The sequence below is a fragment of the Stigmatopora nigra genome, chromosome 15 (assembly GCF_051989575.1).
Source record: "Stigmatopora nigra isolate UIUO_SnigA chromosome 15, RoL_Snig_1.1, whole genome shotgun sequence".
Classification (NCBI taxonomy): Eukaryota; Metazoa; Chordata; class Actinopteri; order Syngnathiformes; family Syngnathidae; genus Stigmatopora; species Stigmatopora nigra.
The window spans coordinates 6,228,824-6,253,376 of NC_135522.1; the positions used below are offsets into that span (position 1 = coordinate 6,228,824).

Here is a 24,553-nt window from a genome sequence, read left to right on the forward strand (position 1 = left end):
TATTGGCGGCGTGGGGCAATGACAGGCCATTTGGTGGTATGGAGTACTCGCCGCCAACGCTCGTAATGCGGCATTATGGCATTTCGTACCGTTGTGCGTTTATTGCTGGGCGGATGTACGAGGAGAGATCGTCTAATGTGTCGCTCATGTGAGGTTTACTCATTCTCGGCGGGACTACATTGTGCTGAAACCAGTATTAAGTCACAAGTTGTGCATTGTAAGGTCAGGGGTCAGTTGGAAGAAATGAAATTTGGTAGGCATGTCTATAATGAGAAGATACACCAAAAAGATCTCAAGAAGAAATTTGAGGCAGAGGCTATTTCATTCAGAAACTGGAAATTTGCGGCTCAAGGGATCAAAACTATACAGAAAATCTGCAATGTGGCTATTTTGGATCTCAGTATATCCTAGTATTTTTTAAAACTCAGCTCCCAAAACTACTTAAAACCTAGCAAAATGAAATTTAGTAATCATGTCTATCATGACTAAACTTGTTCTAAAGATAGTAAATTAAGACTGGTTAGTGCATTAAAGTGTGATTTTTTTTACCAACCCCCCAAAATGGTAGTTTCACTGATTAAGAAATAATTTGGTCAGAATTTCCATCAAGAGTGGACCCCAAAAAGTCTCTAAAAACCCTGTCCCAAAAGCAACTAAGCACACATTTCATTTTAAAGCAGTTAATTCAAGGTGAATTTCCAGGGGTCATTTTTAAAAGTCATTTTTCCAGATTTCTAGCAACATAAAGACTATATCCAAAAAAAAAGTGGACAAGAAACCTCCATCAATGTATCTAGGGAGTTCAGTAGGAAAATTTCATGACCCAAAATGGTCGGGACTTGGCTTCACATGTTCTAACACACCCTGAAGCAAGTACTCGAAATAGTACTCCCATTCTCATGGTGTGGAAAGGGGGCATATCGGATCTCCACAAAACACCTTATGCTCCGTTATATGCGTCAGCTCATTGTTTGGCGCGGCAGGCGGCCACTTACTGATTGGCCAGAGTTCGCTTCCTGTCATTCCGGTGTAGCGTTACTCCATTCCTAAGCTGTCATCGGTGTCATGATATACAAGCAGGCACTTGATAGATGACTGGACAAATGTGGATAGAAAAAGATGACAAGATTCGCCAAGACAACTGAGTGCTTGAGAGTAGCGACCATTCCCAAAACTTTCTCTGGAAGTGGAAAGAATCCCAGGCCGTTTGTTGGATGTCCAACAATCATTTATTGGGGAGCTCCAATTTACATTTTACAGCCGAGCCATAAAACATAATCTTCCATGTCGATCTTTTTATCCCGAAAGCTCTCATAAATTCTTTGGTCAGGCATCCCACGTTAAAACCAAACAAGTCGTAACTTTTGCAATGGTGGCCGAGCATCTCGTCCTTGGCATTCTCAAAAGTCCTGGATGTCTGACCCGTACAGAATGTCAGCAAGCGCCCAAGATCATTAGCGCCTGTTACATACCTGTCAACCTCGGCCAATTGCTCCCCTTATTAAGCTATAATAAACTGTAAAAATACAACGTGGCACATATTTACTCACATAAAAGTCGAAAATGTTTCCTAATCAGTCATATGCAGTAAAATAGAGATTCTGTAGATGTCGCTGTATGACAGCTTGACTATTTGGGTACATTGCTTGTTGACACGCTATATTTATATAGTGAAAAGGCAGACATGCTTAAAGCATGACATTATTAGCAGTCGATGATGATGTTTTCGTATGCTACCAGTGACCGAGACGATCCGGATTGAGGTTAAATTGGACAAATGAGGTCGTTTTTTCAAAAGATATACTTTAAAAAAAATCCTGTACAAAAGTTATATGGCGTACACAATTTTAAATGATCAAAAAAATGTATAAAATACTGAAATACTTAGAAGTTAAAAGGTATGTTGTGCACTTTTTGGCGTTTAAAAAGTTTTACACGCAACAAGGTAGCCATGTCAATTACAAGTAAAACTGGGGGGAAAAAAAGTCCAAAAAGTCCATGCCCAAAAGGACACAAAAGTCTGCTATACTTTACTTTGAAGCAGCCACCATGTTTGATGATTAATGAATGCAACTTTTAAGTTCCTTTCCAATTGTCACATTTCAGAGTTCACAGATAAAAACCTGTCTTCATTGATTAGGAAGACTTCCTTTTTTCTTTTCTCTCCCTTATATCGTTGTTAGGAATTAATGAGATGATTAAAAAAACATATAAGACAAAAAAAAATGATTCACTTCTTGGCCTCGGCAAACAAAATCGGTTAAGTGGGTCACGAAAACCTCACCAATATTCCAGAGTTTTTAAAAGTCATATCCACAATTACGATTGGACAGGTGTCCCTTTTTAGTGACTGGAACTCCCTCTTATAGAAGGCGATTATCTATTGGGCGACCATTCACACGGATGGGCAGAATGTCAAGCTAACTCATGTATCAAGCATCCTGGTAGTAAAATCTGTTGGTGATATCGTTTGGTATATAAAAATATAATAATAAATTCTTCAATGCAAATCGTCCCAGGTTTAAATCAACATGTGGGACAAGCCCTCAGCCTATTGGGGGTAAACTTTGGGGGACGATTCCAAAGTACGATCTGTTTGGATTTTTATCCCCTTAAAAGCAGAGGCCGCCTTAAATCTCACCGGATTCACAGCTCGGCGAGCAGGAACTAAAAATAGACGTTAATTAGCCTACTGTGCTAACATCCCTCATTTGAAAACAAGCTTATTATTGTCATCGTAATTCATAACCATGTTAAACTGTAACAGCTTCACTTCGGCATGAACATAATCCATGACTGTCTATTTATACATTTATCTCATATTTTATAAGTTTTTTGATCATTTGAAATTGTGTACGCCGCATAACAACTTTTGTACAAGATTTTTTGAAATTCTGTTCTTTTTAAAGTCCGATCTCATCACACGTCTACCTTTTCACTATATAAAAATATAGCGTGTCAGCAAGCAATGTAGCCAGACAGTCAGGCTGTCATCTACAGAATGTTGAATTTAGTGCATACAAAAGGCGCACTGACTGATTGGGCACCTTGTCCACGTTTGGGAAAATTTTGGACTTTTAAGTACACCCTTTGTGAGTAAATATGACCCTCATTGCATTTGTACTTTTTTTTTTTTTAATCGCTCAATAAGGCAAATTGCAATCATTAACAAGGAGACCAATTGGCCAAGGTAGATATCGTAAAGTATCACTTCAACCGAACAAAAATGTCGTAAAAAAATGGCTTCAACCAAACTAAAATATCATAAACAATGTCTTCAACCAAACGCTACTCGCTTCCTTTTACATTTCAGCCATAACTTTTTCAGCCCTTTTATGTGTCTCTCCATGATGGACATATCCACCAAATCCCATACTTCCAAGTAAAACTAGCTTCTGGGCTGAATTGTTAAGAGTCTACTACCCATGGAAAATGGCTGACACGAAACAAAAATCACTTTGCTGTGTCTTGTAAAGCATAGTTTAATGAGTCTTTTTTTGTGTGTGAATCTCCTAGAGATAGACATGTTTACCAAATTTCAACCTTTTATGTTTAACAGTTACTGAGAACTGATTTTTGATGAGATTCTGAAAAGCGCTTCAGAGCATAAATGAGCGGTTCAAAAACATAAAATAAAATATATTATCTTCCTTTCCGTGTTTTTTTTTTTTTTTGGCATCCCCTCTTCTAACTTTTCTTCCATGTATACCCACCCATGACCTACTTGTCTCCCAAAATTCCTGTTACCAACCCAAACCAGCTCAGGAGGGCTGAATTTTTAAAGCATTACAATGCACAGGAGAATTCTGAGGGTGCTGTCATCTTTCATATTTGAACCAAGACAGTACATCACAAGGCCTGACAAGGCTCCACCCTGAACCCCCACGGGTACAAACGAACCCCCTGCTCTGGGCCAGTGACTCCATCCAAGAGGCCTCTTGCACCCTCACCTGTCGCCAGGCAGGATGATGATCCACGCCAGATTGGAGAGGTGACACCATCGAACGAGTGCAGCCGCCAGGCGTCTCCTCACGCTTCCCTCAACTATTCTGGTGGCTGTTTATTACACCGTTTGCCCCCTTCCAGATCGCCACTTGCTCTCCCACCAAAGGACCACCGAGGGGGAGTCACGTGGACCGCTTAAAGCCCAGGATGGACTCAAAGCTGGCTTGCACCTGCCTTGGCAAAGGCCTGTCCATCCATTTATCCATCCATACATCCATCCATCCTCTTTCTCCGAGCTCTCGGGTTTCGAGCTCTGATTTACTCGGGCCGCCGACAAAGGCATATTTTTGTCGCCATGACAGCACAGACATACGTTACAGTACCCCGTTGGCGTGATGTCACGACGAGGGAGGTTATTCTTGAAAGTGACACCTCGCAGTTTACGACCGCAACGAGGCAGAAATCCAAAAGGTTTAGTTTAGGGATTGATGCAAGTCAAAAGATTGGATACAATAGCGGCAATAAAATAAGGAAAAATATAAGGTTGACAGAAGATGTACTATATTAAGAGAGTGAGTGAAAAAAAACAAAATCATAGAGAAAAATTACATTCATTCATTATTCAAGGCGCTTATCCTAGACCTAGACGATCAGGGGGTGATGGAGCCTATTCAAGCCAGTAGGCAAGAGAGGCCACAATAACACTGTGATAGAAGTTTAAAAAAATAGTGGGAAAAAGCCCCAAAAAGTTGAGAATCTACATTCTTAATATTATTTTAAAAGAAAAAAGGTTTACAAAAAATATTATGTAAAAGATAGACAAACAGAATAGGCAACAGATTGGAACTAGAAAAAAATTGACTAAAAAAAACTAAAAATATATACTTTCTATAGTAAAATGGTAAACACAAATGAAGGGAAGCAATTCTATTCAAACTTTGATGATAAAAATAAAAATACAAATCCGATTCATACATTTTCAAATGTCAAAAATCACTGAAACAATTTCCGAAAAGTCAGCCAAAATATGACAAGCATACAACACTAGCCCTTTTCAACTGCATGTCGCTTTGTAGTCATTAAGTTGACATGAATACAACTTCCATCCCACTTATCCTATCAATACATCCTATTATCTACCATACAATCATTTTCCTCAGGCAAAAAATCAAACATGGAACATGAAACCAACCAAAAAAGCTGAATGGCAAAGCAACTCCACATTAACACGCCAGCTCATCTCAAGTAACGAGTCCGTTCACACGTTTGCATTTGACTCTCCCGTCTCCAGCACCAGCTCGAGCGATCACCATGTAAATGCATCAAACATGGACTCCTCAAAGCCGCCTAAGTCACTTGCACTAAGCCGTGAAGGTGTATTAAAGCATAGAATAGAAATCTAACTCTTGAATCCTCTTTAGCGCGCGGACCCCTGGCGGGCCAATCGCGAGCGCCGGAGCGCCGTCTGGTGATTGACGGCCTACGTTAACGGTTAGCTGCTTCTCCTTTGTGTGGACGTGCCGGCAGCTTTGGTGCAACATCTTACCAGGCTCCTGGAGCTCAGGCATGTCTGTCACAGTCACTTCCAAAGCGTCTCCGTGGTGTCGGGGATCTGCCCGCCTTTCCCACTCCATCCCTTTTTATCACTTCCTCCTCCTCCCCGCCAAGACTGCCAGTCATGTCATCTTCTGGGAGTGACAGAGCGCTCGTCACCTGAAACCTTGGCAGCGCCTTTGAGAGCCAGAGTTCAGGGCCCACGGCAGACGCCGCCCTCCCCCGAGGAGCTGTTAACTACCGCCGCGCTAATCAATCAACGGGGCGACGGAGGCCCCGACCGCACTCCAAAATAAAGACGGGAAAATGTGGAAAAGGAGAAGTCGGCCTTCCGCCGACAATGGCATTTGAACGAGCTGTCAGCGAGGGGGATTAGGCAAAGGTCAAGGACCTTGAGAGTTTTTCAGGAGGTCCCCCATCCCGTCCCCGTCAGCCCGCCGCAGACTCGACTGTGTTATTTTTAAAGAGGATGTAAATAGAAGCTCCCCAGACATAAAATTAACTACATCAATGCCCGAAGGCAGGGATTGACCTACTATTGGTAAAATGTCAGACTTGGTGGTTGTCATCACAATGGACATGTCCTACAAAACCTTGTTGCGTTTTTGGGCATGAATAAATATGACGGTTTGGGGGATCTTGCTAAAGTTTTGTTTTGAGTCTAGAAGGTTGTGTGCGTGTGTGTGTGTGTTTGTTTGTGTGTTTGTGTGTTTGTGTGTTTGTGTGTTTGTGTGTTTGTGTATGTGTGTGTGTGTGTGTGTGTGCGTATTAACACTTTTTGTAGGTCTTGTCTTAGACATCTAATTTCCTCTCATTTTCTGAACCGCTTTATTCTCACTAGGGTCGCCGGGGTGCTGGAGCCTATCCCAACTGACTTCAGCCCAGAGGCGAGGGGGACACCCTGAATTGGTCGCCAATCGCAGGGCACAAAAAGACAAACAACCATTCACACTCACACACAGATGCATACTTACCAAGTATGTCTATGGAATGTGGGAGGAAACCAAAGTACTCAGAGGAAACCCACGCAGGTGGACCGACCTGGATTTGAACCCAGGTACACAAACCACTCGCATCACCAGGCTGCCCCTGTCAAAGACATGTCCACCACATATTAGGTTCTTTGCAGAAATTGGGTTGAAGGGCAGAATTATCAAGATATTCCAGTCAATGGTGATTTTTAAAGGTTACAAAATTTCATGTTTTGGAATTTTATTGAAAGGTAAGAAAAGCGACAACATGCAAAGAGCACAATTTCTGACACCTGCTTCAGATCTGTGTTGCATGGATTCATCAATTATTACTGAAAGCATTTGAGATCTCCTTTTTTAACAACATGTTATATAAAACTAGTGACAAAGTGAAACTATTCATATAGAATTTACATTCAGACTAATTTTAGCAAAGAGCTTAAAGGTGTTAAAGAGAAGGCTAACGCCTGATCGGTGACCACATACTCAAGTTCTACAAAAACTACATGAGTCAGCTACTTAAATATAATCTCTTCCTTATTTGATTTTTTTATTGCCCTTTAAGATATGACATCATGTTTTTTCCCAGCTGTTGTACACCCAATAAAGTGTTAATAGAGCTCTAAGTTTTGTTTCTGGGACAATCATAAATGTAAATTTCTTTGGAATCTATTTATTGCTGAAAGAGTGTTTATTTGTAAAGGCAAGTGTTAGATTTTTGCAGGGCTATTTTAGTTAGAATGGGAACCTTGTCATGTACAGTTCATTTTTGGCCATTTGTCGCCATCTACTGTTCAAAGTGAAGAGGTGCATCCTATACTTTGAAAATGCGGTAATTCGGTTTTCAATTGTGTAATTTTAAAACCTAAATCGCAACTTATAACTTAACATATTTTATTGGTTGTCTGCAAATTATCAACCAGGAAACGTCATTTTGATGCACTTTGTTGCGAAAGAGCCTACAGGAAGCTGTTCGTGTGCATGCACCCGCGTCAGTCTTGTCAAATTGAATCTGTTCGGTCGAATGTTATACAAAAATGAAGCCTTTATTATCATCATCTATAACGCCATTTGTTTATTTTATGATATCAATTGCATGCATTGAAAGCCAGAATGCCAGAAGGGTACGGATCTGTCGTTACAAAGCGTTCAAATTTGGACTTCCAATGAAGCATACAGCCGTGTATGCTACAATGCTAACTGTACTTTTATCTCTTTTTGCAGGTTGGCGATGTTCAAGATGCAGAATTTAATGATTTCTCCGTCCCTTTAGAGCATTCTTTTGAAGTTGGTGAGAATATCTTATGCATTTTTTGCCCTGTTTTTTGCCTAACAAACACTGGGGAAGATAGATTTCGCAACCAGACCATCCTTGAAACGGTTATATTTTTGGTTAATATACTCCTAAATTAACTTACCGATGTTCCCAAGCTCAGATCGTTGCCGTAAATGATATAATATTGTACTATGTTTACTGCACACTCCCACGATTGCACGCACAGTCGACGCCGGTTGGGGTGTCATTAAAAACTGGTGCATTTCACTGAATAGTTTAACATCCTTTTTAAATCTAAGTTTTATATATATATTTTATTCCAAATTTGCAAATGTGCATAAGAAACAATGGTCACAAGTTCAATTATATCAATCAAAAACAAAAACAAGAATAACTAAATATATAAAATCTCATCTCATTGTTAACATTGACGTATTTTCAGGATTATAATGCGTGACGTAACTAGAGCGTGACCTCTTTAACTTTGTTCCTCCAAAAATATTTCCAATGTTTCTAATCAACATTATTCTCCCATAATCTTTGTCCAGATGACATAGGGAGGTTCCGTGCGCGTGGGGCGCTGCAGCTGAAATCCGGCAGAGAACCTGGAGCGACCTTGAGTCAGAACCACCTGTCGCAGGATGACAGAATCAAGCTTAAGGTCGGTCAAACCCGCAAGAATTCTGTCCTATTTTCACATGTTGACAAAATCCTGACCAAATCCCGGCAGGACGTGGCGGCGGTGGACGGTCTGTACCGGATCCGAGTTCCCCGGGTTTCCATGCAAGCTGACAGACAGGCAGATCGCCAAACGAGCGGATACCTCACCGCTTTTGTCAGAGCGGTAAGTCTTCCGAATTCCACATTAAGTCTCTTGTGGGCGGGGCCAGTTTAATTCTCACCCAAAAAGTCATTGTATGGAATTTGTGTTTAGTGTGCCATGGTGGAGTCCCACTTGAGCGACGTCATTACACTGCACACTGACGTGTCAGGCACATTGATTGGGGTCTCCATCGTCACACTGCCCGGAGCCTGCGGGGGGGCGGAGTTGGAAGACGATGTGGACTTGGAGGTCTTCAACACCACGCTCGCTGTCATGGCGCCCGTCACCGCGCCCGGGTCAGTTCCGACCCACTGTGACTAACCTATTTTCATTTTTTTATAGTTCCTATAACTATTTCTTGTTTTTTTCTAATTGGCTCCAAAATGTCCTCACAGACCCGAGACGGCGCTTTTCTTGGAGCGCATGGAACAGGAATCGGAGAAGAAAGGCAAGAATCCTCAGGAGCAAAAATCTTTCTTCGCTAAATACGTAAGTGTATACACCCCCTCACCGTATCATCTTGGCCACTCGTCTCGAAACCCCGCCCCCCGTACGCTGCTAGGCGGGTCTTTCCAAACGCCCTTTCCGACCATCCTTCGTAATGCCAGAGCTCCGTCTGCAGGTCGCGCTGACCGGTCGCTGACTGTTACGCGCCGCTTTGCTGTCCTGTGTTGCAGTGGTATTTGATACTGGGAGGCGCCATCTTCCTCATGGCCTCCAATTCGGCACAGCCCCCAGCAGGGGGAGGAAGAGAACAGAGTTGAAACCCCTCCCCCTCAGTGGAAGTAAACGAGATTGCTTCTTTGTGGCTTCTCCCCTTCCTCCTGCTGATTTCCTCACACAGTGGGCGACCATTTTTTTTAACCCATTCGGTGCCATTGCACTTTTAATGGCGGCTATTTTAAGACCCCAACTTGGACACACTATTTGAGGAAATACCGCGCTTTCTCCAAACGTTTCTCACCACTCGGCTTGCAATTAACAAATCGCTAACACGGCTTTTCTGCTTGTTTTGAATCCGTAAACGAAAACTCACTTTTGGCGCCTGTTTTTTTTTTCAGTGGATGTACATCGTGCCCTTGGTTCTCTTCTTGATGATGTCTGGCGCTCAGGACCAATCAGGTGGAGGCGGAGGTGGAGGAGGCAATGGAGGCGGACGATGATTAGCTAGTTGCTATTTGTTTTTTTGTTGAGAATTTGGGAGAGAGAACTGCTGTAAGCTGTCATTGTTTTTAATAACATTTTGATCAGATGAATAAAAATATTTATTAACTGACCTACCGGGGATGGACTGTCATTTTAGACGACAACAAAACATAGTTTGGTGAGCACATAGCGAACTGTACATTCAAGTATGGAGACACGAGAGACTGACGTCATGTGATATCGTGGGATGTTATGCCATCTCTGTGCATTGACCTTCTTAAAGCACACATGCATAAAAAGTGCTGTTAAAAACAGACATCACCATAAACATGGTCATAAAATTTTGCATTTGATCAGGAAACAAGACCAAAACTACATTAAGGTCATACAATTAAAATCAGTTTTTTAGATAACTATTGCCTAAAAAAATGGTCAGAAAAAAAGAAAACAAATCGCATTAGAGTATTAGTGGCAGGCTCAGCCAAGCCATGAAAAAATGTGAATTATAGTCCAGAAAATACGGTCGTTTTGCAAAGTGGAATTTTCCTTCTGAACATGTTTTTGTTGTTGTGTTTAGAAGTTCTTTGTATCTCTGATTTTCTAGCTTGGGCTGGCTTTCCTGGAATTTTAAGAGACCCGCTTTGTTGGTTGGAGTTGAAAGCCAAGTTGGATGGCACGTAAGGCCTTTAAGTTGGACTGTTGCTGTGAGCTAGGGAATTTGATTGATCACAGATCAGCGACTTGCCACCCCACGTCGCTTGATTGAGCTGCCCCGACTGGAAAAGACGGCGACTGGACTTTGGAAGGGTTACGTCCGTGGCAACTCTTAAACCGTGGTGTGACAGCTCTGTGATTTATTTCCCTCAGGCCGGTTTATGTTGCAGCAAAAGCCAAAGGGCCTGTTGCTTTTAGCCACCGTCATTAAATACGAGTGCATGCAACTATTTGTACTTGCTTCCAGGAATACAGACACTTTTGTTTTTTATTGTATTTCTTTTTACTTTGAGCACTCTCAAATTGACACGAGGCAACCAAAGTTATATAATAGAAAGTCCTGTTTTTTACCAAATCAAATGTTTGGGGGAAGTCAAAGCTTTTGAGGGGTTTTTTTTTTAAACTGGAAAACAACTTTAGGGCCTCAATTTGATTACGATAAATTTCAATGTAGACATCTCTGCGAATTTCTAAAAGGGTTTTTTGTTGAAGATTTGAGAGATTTATAGCCAAGAATTGGAATATCACAAAATTTTTTTTTTTTACTAAAAAAGTACAATCACAACTTTGGTTTGGCATAAAAAAAGTTGTTTTTCAACATAATAGTAGGAATGAAATAGAAAATATATATATATACTCATGGATGGGGCTTATTATATTTATTTGGCATGAGAAATTTAGGTTAGTTTTGGCAGAAAAATCTGAAAATATTTTTTTAAGGTAGTGGCTTTGAGTTGTTTTGATCATTTTGACAAAAAAAGTTTCTTCAAAAAGATATTTTCAATAAAATGTACCATTTTGGTTTTAAATCAATCAAAGCCTAATTATGACCAAAATGTAGATGTTTTTTTTAATCAGGTCCTATTTTTTTTTAAACCTGAGTGATTAATTTCCATTTGAGAAAAAGAACAATTATGACACCAATGTCTGTTTTACGAACCTCCCAAAATGTGGTATTTTCCATTAAAAAAAAATGTAATCGAAGCCCAAGGGCGGGCTTGGCATCTCGCTGCCCGACCACGTGCCCCCACGATGCCCAGCTGCCCGCCGTCAATCAGAGCAAAAGAATGCGCGGCCGGCGTTTCTCGCCATCCGTGTTTGGCGTGTCAGCGTGTAATCAGGCAACACGAGACGGACGCTAACGCCCGCCGCTCTCCTAAACACAGGTCAAAGGTCACGGCGCCGTCCGGGTCGGCCGTGAGAGCACCTCATTAATACGTTTGAAAAGCTCAGCTAAAGAGCGACGAGTTATTCCCATCAAGTCGACGCGGAATCTCGCCAACGCTAACATTGGGGAGGCCGCACTTAAACGGGAGGAATCGTTTGGCTCATAAACCTGGCTCAGCTTTTAGGGATTCGAACATGGCTGCCAAGGGAAATGAAGCTTTCAACTATTTGACTGTTCAAGTCAGTTGGAGGTTTCAAATGTGAGAATTTTATACGTCTCAGAATCATCTTTCATATTTACAGTCATTTCTCATATATAAGCCATTTTTTTAACAAAAAAAAAAAGATAACTGAATTCTATGCGCACAAATTACACTTGATATGCACGAAACGGCCAATATGGTCATTAATTTCCAAATAGAGAAAAAGTAATTAAAGAAAACGCATTATTTTGATGTTTATGAATGAAATTCAATTAAAAAAATGTAAAAACTGTCATTTAAATTTCAAACAAGGAACAACACAGCTCCTATTCACTCATTCATTGTCCAAACGCTCATCCTCACAAGCTTCCCGGGGGTGCTTGAGCCCATCCTAACCAACTCAGGGCATCTCTTTACAATTCTAAAAAAGGTTCTAAATGCTCTGTTTTGAGCACATGCTTGTTCCACGTGTCACAGATCTAAATGCAACGATGTCATGTCAACATGCGACACCTCCGGGGCCACGTGCCCGCGGCGGCCCCCACCGCCCCCCGTTGGCCTCATCTGGATGGTCATAAGAGGGGGCCCCCCCATGGAGACCCTCCACTGCAAAGCCGCCTTCTTCTGGGACTCCACGCAACAAAAGCCAAGGAAGAAACATGCCTGTCCCCAAGAAAGCAGGTAGGAATATAAGTCTCAATATTTTATCATAAAGTCCAATAGCCAAGGCTAAATTTTCATTTTTTGGCTTGGTTTACTTTAAAGGTTTACATCTATATAATTTTGATATGATAAAAACAATCAGCCTTTTTGGAAATAACTTAAAATGGGGTTCTTACATGGAATTTGTTGTTTTTCAGAATGGCAATTCATAATAGAATAGGAATTTATAGCAATAAAATAGGGAAAAATGCCCTTCTATTAACTATTAACCTCAGAATGTAAAACTAAAATCACCTTTAAAAAATGTCACTAGAAGTTTTAGCAGAAGCAAGATACTGCCAAAAAGTTGCATTTTGAACCAAATATTTACACATTTTAACTACAAACAATAATAAAATAGATGAATAATAAAAGAAAGCTATGGGCTTTGAAGAAAATATATTATTTTCCTGCCATTTTCCCCTCAAATACAGCAAATTGAAACTATTTCAATTTGACAGCCAATGAGAGCAACTGCTGTTTCCTCTTCCTTTGGCTAAAAATCCGAACCCTGACCTCAACCGGAACGTCCTTGAATATTTTTTGTCGTGTCGTGTTGCCTGGCTTGATCCCTCAGATTTAAGACCTCGAGGCGTGAGTCATTCCGTCAAGTCTCTCCTTTCATCTTCAGAGGAGGAAGATGCACCCAACCGGATTGTATCGGAGCGAGTGAACTGTGGCCAACCCATAATCCTCCTCTCTTTCCTATTTGAAGCCACTGAGACATTCTCCTAAGTTTAATACAGAATTCTGCCATTGACGGTAATAGACGGCCAATCCGTATGCACTGGTACGCTAGGATTGGCTCCAGCACCCCCTGCAACCCACAAAAAAACTTTTTTTTTCACTGAATTATAGCGTGTACAATCAAATTTTGGCTAATAAGAAAAACATGGATGAAGCAACATTTGGTCACCAGAGAGTGTAGTCATAAATCAAGAAGATTTTTTATAACTTAGATTGATGTGGTGCGTACAAGGGCTCCCACTTTAGATGTTTAATTGCTTTGATAAATGATGGGATTATTTAGGGGTCTTGATGGGAATGCCGGGATGGTGCCAGGATGCTCCCTGAATCAAACGCCGCTCGTCAAAGGCGGTCACGGCATTTCGAGGAATGACACCGCACACCCGCACTTGCGCTGTATTTGAGGATTGTGCATATCAAAGAGGTCCGCCGTGTTCTGTTTTCAAAGAGGGCGAATGTGTCACCAAGTTAGATGACACCCATGTCATCAATCAAATTCGGAGCGCTTTTATAGAAGAGAAAACAAAACCTAGTTGTGTGTTTTAAAGGGCTTGACATTGAGCCTTGTGGCTCACCATGTGCTTTTCCAAATACTTGATGATGGGGAAAGAGAATTAACAATTCATTTTCCATTTGAAATTAATATTTATTTTGATTGGTCTAATTACAAAAAAATGCCCAATACAAAACTATGAAAAAGTATTTTAAGTCTTTAAATGAATAATTAAGAATCCTAAATATAAGAAAGAAATAATATAGTTTCCATAATGGTAAAAAATGACATCAAAATACTACAGAAATCTTCAGACAAAATTGTTAGTGGTTTTGAAATTTGAGGCAGGGATTTTTGCTTGGTTTTTTTTATAGTTTAAATTTTTCCCCCCTTTTACAGGAAGAAAAAATGAAGCTGCACAAGGTAAACAATTAAAAAATACAGCACTGCCAGACATGAAATCCTCATGATGAAAATATTGACACTTGTTTTTGCCTCCTCAGAGAAGCTTCCACCATACGAGCCCAATATCCCCGAACCGACCACACGGGCCGACCTTCTCAAACGTCAGTCCCAAAACATAAAGTTAACAATTGTCTGCCATTGACGACAACAGACGTCCAACCCATGGTTGGACGTCCCACACCGTCAATGGCATTGTGACAACATTTAAATGTCTGTCTCTGCGATGGTTCAGACTGGATGCCGCTATCTTTGGATGACAAAACGGCACAGAAGCTGCTATGGATCTCGGAGAATGGCGCTAAGGTGGCGCGCACGACTGACGCCATCTGTCCGTATCCCAACAGACCGGAGAGATATGAGCATTCCCCACAGGTAACCTTTGAAATGCTCGTATTTTAGCTATATCTAGCATAAGCATAAAATCTTAACTCGTTTAAAAGGGTCATGTTTGTTTACATACATAGTATAGTAGTGTATATTTAAGTTGTAATAGGCAAGGGTTAGAGTTACAGCCCTGGGGTCCTGGGTTCAAATCCAAGTCAGTCCACCAATGTGGAGTTTTGCATGGGTTTTCTCCAGGTACTTCAGGTTCCACCCACATTCCAACAACATGCATGATAGGCTAATTGGACACTCTAAATTGCCCATAGGCATGCGAGTGTGCATGGTAGTCAATTGGGATAGGCTCCAGCACCCCCTACAACTCTAGTGAAGATAAAGTGGTGCAGAATATGGAAAAAAAAAGTTTGTAAATAAATATTTTTTCTTATTGGGAAGTGATTTGTGGCTGTGTTCAGGTACTGTGCAAGGAAGGCCTACTGGGCTCGCGTGGCTACTGGGAGTTGGACTACTCTGGCTGGGTGGTGATCGGCGCCGTGGCGGAAAGCTCCCCGCGCAAAGACGGCCCCTGCGGCCTGGGCGAGAATGCACTCTCCTGGGGGGTGGGCTGGTCTGGCTCCTGCTACCAGGTGTGGCATGACGGAGAGAACGTGGACGTGGAAATGCCACCAGGCAACATGCTCGGTGTCTACGTGGACCAGCCGGCCGGCCTCGTCAAGTTCTTCCTGGTGGAGGGCCAGGGCGAGGAGCGGGAAGTAAGGCTGGTGCACAAGTTCAAGACCGCCGTGCGGGAGAAGCTCATTCCTGCCATGTGGGTGGGTGCAAACTCCTTCTGCCTCATCCGGAAAAAGGATCAGTGAGGGGCAAACGGGGACCTTTGTAAAAGTGGAACAAAACACTGCACGACTCGTGCACGTGCGGTGTTAAGCCTAATTCCTATTATGCTGTTTGTGCATTTTTTTTATTTCATTTGTAGACTAGGCAAAAGCCATTTGGCATCTTTGCATGTGTACTGGAGTTTGTTTTGCATCTTTAAGTGTGAAAAATAAAGTGAATTCATTAAAAAAAAACTCATTCTTTTGTAATGATATTTTCTATTTGTCCAAGGGGGGCACTTCTTTAGACGTCTATTTCTCTTTTTCAAGAAAAAAATGTTATCAAATTCCTTTTGTGTGTGTACATATTTACATATATTAATTAACAGGAATATGTTCATGAACCTGAAACTGTGTTTCTCTTTTATTTGAAGCACAAAAGAAGAACATCTGGCAAACGTCACTCGGACATCCGTCACTTTTTCAGTCATTGTTTCACTTCAAAAAAACTAAACAAAAAACATCTCAAGTACAATCACTGGATGAGTCAGTCATCGGTTGGCGACGAGTCAAGTACAAAGAGGCAAATAAGTACGTTAGGACGTTAGGAACGATGAGGTGCTGCTGGTGCGCCCACAATTTCAACACGCGCTTTCACATTTCAACCTACAAAAGTCAATTTGGTTGTTTTTTTTGTTGTTTTTCTTTTAGTGTCGCGTCACCTCCTTGAATTAGCGAGCGATGAATGGAGGTGCAATTTTCTTTTTTTTCCTCACGCTCAGTGCTTGAGAGAGAAGTCGCCCGTGTTGACCCGAGGTCGAGGCAGGGCCCCGAACATTTCCGTCCCATCGGTGGCCCCTGGGGCCAGCAGGGCCTTCATGCTGGCGGCGATATGCTCCAGGTCGGCACAGCCGACCTAAGGAAAAGATAGACTGGCGTTACTTTTGCTGTCAATGATTATTCCAATTGGGTTCAATTGCATAGCAACAGTAAAGGAGTTTCAAAGTGTGCAAAGGTGAGTTGTTATTACCCGTTCTCCGCTGTTCCCCTCCCCCTGCGCCGCCCGTCCCGTCTTGCACCCCCACACAGGCACCGAGACGGGCAGAGAACGGGCCAGCGCCATAGCGTGGGCTTGTCGGGACGCGCCGTGGTGACCCACGGCCATTCCGCGTACAGGCGGCGGCGCTTCTTCGCTTAAGGAGCCTGCAGGGGGGAATGGCGTTTTGAGTGGAGCGGTCGCGCGGGCCTTGATAGTCAGGTGGACGGATGGACTCACCGTCTGTGCTCTCTTCTTCGCCGTCTGACTCGAAGAAGGGCTCGCAGTCGCGAATCAGCGATTCCTCGTCCATGGAGAAAACACCTGAAAATGCCCCAGTTAACATGAAAGTTATTGTTGGTGGAAATAAACAATAGGTGGCTAAAGCTAGTGTTTTGACATGCCATTATTTTAAATAAATGTTAATTATTGAATGCTATACATTCTTTAAGATATATTTTTCATAAGTAGAATTCTGAAATTAAGCTGACTTGCATTAAAACTGAGAAAATATTATAATTGAAGACCATATGTTGTTCTCATACAAAACAAAAACATGTTTGTTTACATTAGTGCTCAATGAGGCTTCAGAAATAAATGTATGTAAATTTACTTTTATTTCCATTTGGATCATTTTTCTCCAGTGATAAACAAAAAAATTGCAATAATCATCTTAAAATGTAGCATCAGGATTAATTGGAGTCTAACTGAGACCTTTGAATTGTATCACCAGATATGAGGCAATACACACCGCTAGTTAAACCATTTCCACCAATCACAAAACACCTGCAGTCATCACCTGCACTCTCATTGCCGAACGCTCGCTTCTCATCCTCCTCATCCTCCTCTTCATCCTCCTCGTCTTCCTCACACTCTTCCTCCAGGTCGGCGATATCCGACCGCCTCCCACCTTGCCGGGCGAGCTCGACGGCGCCCTTGTCGCGCTCGCCATCGTCGCCCTGAACCGGAGCCCCTCCTGAACTGCTGTAAATGGACGGGTAATTCTGCGAGTATAGACGCGTATCGGGGCTCACGCCGCCCGACAGATTCGTCGATTTCTGCAAAATATTCACATCGGCAAATGAATTCAAAGGAATCATCAGCGATCCGTCCTCAAAGCGTCCTCCTCACCTGCGTGCGATCCTCTTCTCCCGCAGCCAGGCGGACGGCGGCCTGGCGCGTGTGTCGGTGCGCCGTCAACAACGTGGTGGAATGCAGCACGCCTATGTCGTCCACGTAGCGACGCGCCGACTCGGCGAGGAAACCTTGGCCCCAAACACTGTAGGAGAACTCGCAGTCCCTAGGAAAACCGCCACCGCCGCTCTCCCACTTCTTCTTTGTGGCCGCGTCCGTCTGTGATGCTGACGAGCGGAACTTTTTGCACGCCGTCAAGATGGCCAGTTCGCAGCCCGACTTTTGGCAGTATGTGTCGGCGGCGGCCAAGAGCGCCACCCAGCTCTCCCGATGGTTGTCAGCAATCTCCGGTTCGGATAACTTGATGATGGAGGCCATGATAGTGTTAGCTTGTGTGGGTGTGTTTTTTTTTCTCTTCCAATTTTCTAATGAGTGGCGTAGCTTATAATGCAATACTGCTTAGTTGCTGGTATAGTAGTTTTTTTTTGCAATAGTGTCAATGGAGAGTTTTTGGAATGAGGCACTGGGTGACTTAATGATATGATACACGGACTGGGTAGTTTGATAAAACACAAGGAGCCAGGGGAGAGAATAGATGGTACCAAGTTGCTGGTGTTATCTGTAAAAATAAAAATAAAATGTCATACACTTGTTAACCTACACTTAAACAATGTCAAGCAACAAGCCTCCCGATTTTGCACAGTTTAAAATATAGGTTGAAATACGTTATTTGAAAGGGAAGGACTGATACTGAAGGGTCATGTTTCAATGCCATTGACTGGTCAATAAAATTGATCTGATGTATATCGTAGTCAATGGCAACCCATGAGGAAAGAACATGGGTTAACTTTCAAGCAACTACAAAATAATCCTCAGGGCTTCCAAAACTAAACATGCAATCAAATCTTTGAGGGCGCTGATGTCATAACTAGTCGTCAAGGTAACAAGCATGACAGATGACCGCCCCCGCAAAGCCAACTCATTTCATATGGATGTTAATTATAATATCAATCCTATATATTTGGGGGGCGGGGCATAAGAATACCTGATACAATATCTGACTCATAGTTAGGTTACAACACAATAGTCAGTACAACGACTGGACAGAAAATAGTATTGGGATCGCCCCCCAAAAAAAACAGTTTTGAAGGTACGGCCTCATTTATGTTGCTAGTTGGCCCTTTTAAAATGCTTTAAAGCGAGGCTTCCGTTGGCTGCTGCAGCTGTCGTTGCTTGTTTAATAGCTTTGCTGTTGTTTTTGTGTGCAGACCCTCTTGATGAAAGCCACACTTCAGCGCTTTTTCAGGCTCGTTCGTGCAACAGAACTGTGTCATGCAAGAGAAAAAATACATGTCAAATGTTCGCCTACCCGTTTGCTTTCTTTCTTTCCAGTTGCCACCAAATCGTCGGGCTTAAACTTGACTTTACTTGGTTAAACGTGCGCTGCCTTCTTCATACGTTCCTCTCCCCTAGCTAGGCTCGTCACCAGCAAAAAGTTAGAGAAGACAAGTCGTAGCTTCCTGCTTTATTCTTTAAACATAAAAGGAATTGCGCTCTAAACACATCACATATACATGTGATAGCTCACTGTCTTTAATGCAATGATTAAGTATGCATGATTTTTTTTATGTATTTTAAACTGTTATTAGCTTCTAAAATGTAAATGTAACCCCCAAAATTCCTAAATGTCACTTTAGTGATGCTGAGCTTTTAACGTGAAAAAAAAGCTTGTTCCGGCTATGATGTCACCTGTTTACTGCCATGTCTATGGATGCTATCGCGTACACGTGACAGATTTGGGGCGGGACGATTCTCCCATTGCTTCCGTATTGTATGCCCGCAGACCAATCAACTTTTTGCATTGACGTCACTTACTTTAAAAGTTTCAAATATCTCGAGCGCTATGAGGGACATGAAATGTTGCATGAATGTGCCATGTTGAGCGCCTCTCCGTGCACTAATAAACCTTCTTTTCCCGTGTCATGTGATTTAAAAGTACCGAGTCCTTTGTGGTTTGCGAATATTCATTTGAAATCATAAATGGAGATGTAGATCAAAACTGGCAGGCATTAACATTTAAATTGCGAGCCATATCTGTGTTTGATAAAACATGAAAGATTAGTTTAGATCGATAACATTTTAGGTCACGAAGGTTTAATAAACGATGCTCAAAAAAGGCGCATTATGATGACGCCATGAGTTGGGCGCTTCGTTGAAACAGGAAGTGTGACGTAACATTTGTTTTGGGAAAATCAGCGCAAGATAGAGAATCGTTTAGTTTTGTTTAGTAAATGGCGATGAGTGATTCTAGAATGGAGCAGAACGGTGACGATTATAAGGTAACGGCGCGACTTTCATCAAATGTTGCGGTTCTGGACGTTTAAAAGTGCAAATGTTGATTGACCGTGGGTGCCTGTTGTTTCTTGTTCGTTGACGTGTTACCTAGCTTCACGTGCTCGTGTCTATTAAGAAATGAATATAGGTACAGTTTATGTCAAGAGCAAGAAAATATACACCGAGTAATTTCAATTAGTAACTATCTTTATAACATTTACGACGAATTTGTCAGGTATGAGGTGTGACGTAACTTGTCAGACCTGCCAAGGCATCATATGATGTACTCACGTGACTAAACACTCAACTTTCACTCACTTGGTGTTTTAAGCCTAGTTTAAGCGAAAAATAAGTTTCCATCGAGTGCGATGATGTATAAGTAAAGGAAATACACATTTTTTCTTCACAATGTCTACTTTTTTTAAGATATTTAATCATTGAATAGTAGCTCAATTAACGCACCAGGTTTTCCACATTGTCAATTATTTAGTACTACTTCACTAAGTTTTCTACCAAACAAGGGTTATTTCATTTATACAAATAAAAAAAGAGTTGCTTATCTTATGTCACTGAGAAAGTGTAATTAAAGTGTATTTTAATTAATTGATTAAAAAAAATAAAAGCAATAAGTCTAAACCATATAAAACAATAACACACTTGTAGAAGAGATTTAAAATATATAAAGTGATGCAGTTGCAATGCCACAACGAATAATAATTCATAAAAATAAGTCACTGTTCATGTTGTTCACTTACTTGATGTTATATTTTTGTTTTCTCAGTTGATATTTGAGAAGGAGGGTGTCTACCTGCACACAAATGCCAAGAAGACCACGGTGGACACCAGTATTCCGGGTTTCATACGCATTGTGGAGCGGGTGAGCAAAGCAAACTTGTTATCAGGATGACTCATTGCTAAGTTATTGACTACCTTTTTTTCCCCTTAGGCTGGTGTGCCAGCTTTAGAGTGGAGTCCTCTGGGAGACGCGGGACGCAATGCTCCAGCTGTACTTTACTCAAAGAAAGTGAGATGAGTATAAAAAATGACAACATTAAACGATTGAAGAGCTAAGGGTTCTCTTTCTAAATTAGGATGGCGAAGGAGGCGAGGAAGACACCAAGTTTGACCCAGGCTATGAGCCGGACTGGGCAGTCATCAGCACGGTGAAGAAAGATCGAGAGCACGTCCCACTTAAAGCATCAGGTGCCAAATCAAACATTACAAATCTATTGATACTAAATATTTGCTGAGATTGCGAAAACAAATAGCAACTGTGCATATCAATTCCAGGAATAATGGCAGCAAATCAGCTACATTTTTAAAAATTAGATTTTTTTGTTTGTTTTGCAGGTCAGTGGTCATTCTCACTGCCATTGTCGGAGCTGTACTCCCTCCGCAGAACCCGTTTCTCCTTGGGCCGTAACTTCCTGGTGTTGACCAGCCGTGGGGGTCACCCACTGCCCCCCTTGCATTTCCACCGAGGGGGCAGCCAAGAGCTTCTACATGCCTTGAGCCGCTACATCGTCCTGGCCCAGTAAGCGGGGAAGCTCAAACTTCGAATGTCACACTAAAGAATAAAGTCATTTTTTTCGTTATTCTCTTTCCAGGTCTCCAGTGGATGGCCGTCTTTTTCTGTCATATCCACAAAACCCTGGCGCTCTTTCTCAGTCCACCGATAAGCTCCACTTCTTTGACGATGGGGGCTCCGACCTGGTGTCGGTAAGACACGAACGCCACGACATGATAGTCATATTAATGAATCACTGCATTTTCCACAGAGATTCATCCACGATCCCTATGCGACAACCTTGGGTGGCTTCTCAAAAGTCACCAATTTCTTCAGGGATGCCCTGCGGGCGCCCGAGTCGCCGCTTCACCCCCGGGATGCTCGGCAGCCTAGCTCGGCTCCGCTGTTGGATGAGGAGCCTGGCTTTGAGCTAATCACTTGCGTAAGGAAACACTTTATTTTTTTTTTAATCAATAGCTTGCTTTTCTCTTGCTGTTAGAGTTGCAATGTTGAATCTCCCTTAAAAAATAACTTGGACATTTATTGACGTCAATTTCGACTCTAGGGTGCAGAACTGGGGCCCAAGCCAGTGGTCAGCAGGGGGCAACCTCTGGACCAGTGGGAGATCTTTCTGGACCCCGAGGGCCGCGTCGAGGACCCCCAGCGCGTCAAAGAGCTGGTTTTCCGCGGGGTGGGCTACAGTTCTCAACACAAGGAAATAATATACTGTTTTAAAAGGAGATAAATAACATGATGTTTGTTTGTATTATTGCAGGGTATCGTGCCAGAACTCAGAAAGGAAGTTTGGAAGTTCTTGCTAGGTTTTTATCCGTGGGACAGCACATACAGTCAACGAGAGGAGATCTTGCGCCTCAAAACGTTGGGTTTTTATGCCTTGGGAGAGGTCACCTGACATAGTTGGAGTTGCATTTTTTTTCTTTGTTTTCAGGGATGAGTACTTTCGCATGAAGGTGCAATGGAAGTCGGTCAGTGAAGAGCAGGAAATGAGGAACTCACTTCTCAGGGGCTACCGCAATCTTATTGGTGGGTAGATTTGGCCACATCCCAACAATTCAATCAGTAGGTCAACATGTTTTCTTTTTTTTTCGCTTTTTGACGGCAGAACGAGATGTGAACAGGACCGATCGCCAAAATACCTTTTTCTCCGGAAATGACAACCCGGGCCTGACGCTTCTTCATGACGTCCTCATGACTCACTGCATGTACAATTTTGATCTCGGTGAGAGAAAAAAATATATAATTAACCTTCTATGGGCCTATATTGAAGTCATTGTATAGGGTGATAATTGTGCTTTAATTTTAATTGTGTAATCATTTTCAGATGATTAATTTTGTTTATATTCTTAGTAATACTGTCTTTTTTGTTTTTTTGTGAGTGCAGGGTATGTGCAGGGAATGAGTGACCTGCTATCTCCGCTGCTCTTCGTCACACAAAACGAAGTGGAGTCCTTCTGGTGCCTGACGGGCTTCATGGAGATGGTGGTGAGCATCACTCTTCTCGTCAGCATCCTCTCCAGTTGCTGTGTCCTATTTGTTATCTGTTTCTCAGCATCACAACTTCGAGGAGTCCCAGGAGGCCATGAAGCAGCAGCTCCTTCAGCTAAGTTATCTGCTAAAAGCATTGGACCCAGAGCTGTGTGACTTTTTGGGTAAGTCTGACTGGTTTAGAATTCGGAGGGATAAGATGCTATTGTTTATATATTTTTTCTATTCCATAAGACTCCCAGGATAGTGGATCGCTTTGCTTCTGTTTCCGTTGGTTGCTTATTTGGTTCAAGAGGGAGTTTTCTTTTGAGGACATCCTCATTTTGTGGGAGGTGAGTGCCATTTAAGCCAGGAGAATGTGTTTGTGGGTTCATGATAATCCACAAAATTTAATTGAATTGAATGCTTTTATTGTCATTATACATCACATGAGTATAATGAGATGAAATTACATGTTGCAAAGTCAATAATGGAATAATTTTCCTACATTCTGCCCCCCCCCCCCCCCCTACAATTTTCTCCAGGTTCTATGGACTCGTCTCCCATGCCCAAACTTCCACCTTATCATCGCTTGCTCTATCCTGCAGTCACAGCGAGGCGAGCTGATTGGCTCCGACCACGACTTCAACACGATCCTCAAGGTGTGTAAATAGCGCAATACCAAACCAGCATCCTCACCTTCACTCTCGCTCAACTTCATCTCACGCAGCATATTAATGAGCTGACCATGAAGTTGGACCTTCAGAGCACTCTGCAAGATGCAGAGGCTATCTACCTACAGCTTCTCCAGTGCAAAGTGAGAACCACAAATGCCCTTTGTTGAGCTTTTTAATTCTACTCTCTCATTTTGCGGCCTTACTTTTTCTAGGATTTGCCCCAGAAAGTGAAGGAGGTTTTGGGCGTTCACGTCCCATCCAGCTCCTCCTCTTCTTCTTCCGAGGCTGACAGCCCTGACTTTCAGAGCGGCGACGCCCCAAACCTGCCTGGGCAATCGAAAGTTGGCTCTTCGTCATCTGATGGCACTCCCTAGAAAAAGCAACTAACTGACATGATCATATTTATGAGCGAAGATGCTATGTTTAATAACTGAAAAGGGGTTGTAGTACTAAGTATCCACATCAGGGGCGTTATTGAAGCCTCACTGTGTTTGCTGACCTCTTTCTCTTTTTCATTGATGCTGCTCTTTTTACATTTTACACTTTGTTTTTCACCCTCACAGTTAACCGTCCTCTTTACTCATCGGCGGCTAATGACGTCCTCCCAGTTCAGTAGGCTGGACGTCTATCGCCATCAATGGTATCCAATGACTTCAACAAAAGGGATTGAAATGAAGGATTTTGTTTTTGTGTATAGCCTTATGCAACCTGGTCATCTTTTAAACTTTGTACCTTTCCATCCGCTCATTAATACCAAAATAAAAGGATGATGAAGCACCGCTTGCCCATTTTGAGTAGCTTGGACTATTGTAATAGTATGAGTCAATGGTAGAAGGACCCTACCAATACAAGGAATGTTATGTTTTTTTCTTTTTTATATTTGTATTGTTTCAAAATACCCTTTAGGCCAGGAAAACCAAGAAAACACTCCAAATACATATACAAACATAATTTGCACGCATCTTTTTGGTATTTAAAACATTCTGTTTGCTCTCAGGTCACGTCTCGGTGCCTAGTCAT

General features: G+C 42.3%; 4 protein-coding genes across 5 annotated transcripts; 3 read left to right on the forward strand and 1 right to left on the reverse strand.

The window, feature by feature from the left end:
* Window positions 1–7,418: 7,418 nt before the first annotated feature.
* Window positions 7,419–9,845, forward strand: emc10 (ER membrane protein complex subunit 10). Of its 2 annotated transcripts, XM_077734551.1 has the most exons (8): window positions 7,419–7,594; window positions 7,695–7,761; window positions 8,295–8,407; window positions 8,477–8,590; window positions 8,681–8,865; window positions 8,965–9,058; window positions 9,247–9,354; window positions 9,631–9,845. In XM_077734551.1, the coding sequence occupies exons 1-7, from the start codon at window positions 7,508–7,510 to the stop codon at window positions 9,331–9,333; spliced, it is 747 nt and encodes a 248-aa protein (XP_077590677.1). In that variant the 5' UTR covers window positions 7,419–7,507; the 3' UTR covers window positions 9,334–9,354; window positions 9,631–9,845. The 2 variants fall into 2 exon arrangements, with proteins under 2 accessions (XP_077590677.1, XP_077590676.1); XM_077734550.1 differs by lacking the exon at window positions 9,247–9,354 and having other exon boundaries at window positions 7,420–7,594.
* A 2,561-nt stretch (window positions 9,846–12,406) lies between these two features.
* LOC144208910 (tripartite motif-containing protein 16) lies at window positions 12,407–15,588 on the forward strand. Its single transcript, XM_077735000.1, has 5 exons — window positions 12,407–12,480; window positions 14,141–14,164; window positions 14,245–14,307; window positions 14,439–14,578; window positions 15,004–15,588. Exons 1-5 carry the CDS (start codon window positions 12,459–12,461, stop codon window positions 15,403–15,405), a joined length of 651 nt encoding a protein of 216 aa, XP_077591126.1. The 5' UTR covers window positions 12,407–12,458; the 3' UTR covers window positions 15,406–15,588.
* A 168-nt stretch (window positions 15,589–15,756) lies between these two features.
* On the reverse strand, window positions 15,757–19,222 carry akt1s1 (AKT1 substrate 1 (proline-rich)). The gene is made up of 6 exons (XM_077735363.1): window positions 18,900–19,222; window positions 17,528–18,149; window positions 17,196–17,454; window positions 16,637–16,720; window positions 16,391–16,563; window positions 15,757–16,276 (listed from the first exon to the last, which is right to left on the reverse strand). Exons 2-6 carry the CDS (start codon window positions 17,906–17,908, stop codon window positions 16,139–16,141), a joined length of 1,035 nt encoding a protein of 344 aa, XP_077591489.1. The 5' UTR covers window positions 17,909–18,149; window positions 18,900–19,222; the 3' UTR covers window positions 15,757–16,138.
* Window positions 19,223–19,709: 487 nt separating this feature from the next.
* On the forward strand, window positions 19,710–24,311 carry tbc1d17 (TBC1 domain family, member 17). The gene is made up of 17 exons (XM_077735157.1): window positions 19,710–19,869; window positions 20,646–20,741; window positions 20,811–20,888; window positions 20,956–21,067; window positions 21,215–21,398; window positions 21,472–21,583; window positions 21,643–21,813; window positions 21,937–22,062; window positions 22,147–22,250; window positions 22,321–22,415; window positions 22,495–22,611; window positions 22,774–22,874; window positions 22,942–23,041; window positions 23,112–23,209; window positions 23,402–23,518; window positions 23,587–23,673; window positions 23,746–24,311. Exons 1-17 carry the CDS (start codon window positions 19,822–19,824, stop codon window positions 23,905–23,907), a joined length of 1,908 nt encoding a protein of 635 aa, XP_077591283.1. The 5' UTR covers window positions 19,710–19,821; the 3' UTR covers window positions 23,908–24,311.
* The last annotated feature ends 242 nt before the right edge of the window (window positions 24,312–24,553 follow it).

Bases quoted from the DNA above. Each gene is read 5' to 3' on its own strand.
- emc10 (XM_077734550.1), top strand. From the start codon at position 7,508: ATGAAGCCTTTATTATCATCATCTATAACGCCATTTGTTTATTTTATG. The intron at 8,591-8,680 runs GTAAGTCTTCCG...ATTTGTGTTTAG, and splicing joins TCACCGCTTTTGTCAGAGCG to TGTGCCATGGTGGAGTCCCA. The intron at 8,866-8,964 runs GTCAGTTCCGAC...ATGTCCTCACAG, and splicing joins GCGCCCGTCACCGCGCCCGG to ACCCGAGACGGCGCTTTTCT.
- LOC144208910 (XM_077735000.1), top strand. From the start codon at position 12,459: ATGCCTGTCCCCAAGAAAGCAG. The intron at 14,165-14,244 runs GTAAACAATTAA...TTGCCTCCTCAG, and splicing joins AAAAAATGAAGCTGCACAAG to AGAAGCTTCCACCATACGAG. The intron at 14,579-15,003 runs GTAACCTTTGAA...GGCTGTGTTCAG, and splicing joins GATATGAGCATTCCCCACAG to GTACTGTGCAAGGAAGGCCT.
- akt1s1 (XM_077735363.1), bottom strand. From the start codon at position 17,908: ATGGCCTCCATCATCAAGTTATCCGAACCGGAGATTGCTGACAACCAT. The intron at 16,721-17,195 runs GTGATGACTGCA...GGGCATTTTCAG, and splicing joins GTTCGGCAATGAGAGTGCAG to GTGTTTTCTCCATGGACGAG. The intron at 16,564-16,636 runs GTGAGTCCATCC...TCCCCCCTGCAG, and splicing joins CGAAGAAGAGAGCACAGACG to GCTCCTTAAGCGAAGAAGCG.
- tbc1d17 (XM_077735157.1), top strand. From the start codon at position 19,822: ATGGCGATGAGTGATTCTAGAATGGAGCAGAACGGTGACGATTATAAG. The intron at 21,584-21,642 runs GTAAGACACGAA...CATTTTCCACAG, and splicing joins GGGGCTCCGACCTGGTGTCG to AGATTCATCCACGATCCCTA. The intron at 23,674-23,745 runs GTGAGAACCACA...TACTTTTTCTAG, and splicing joins TACAGCTTCTCCAGTGCAAA to GATTTGCCCCAGAAAGTGAA.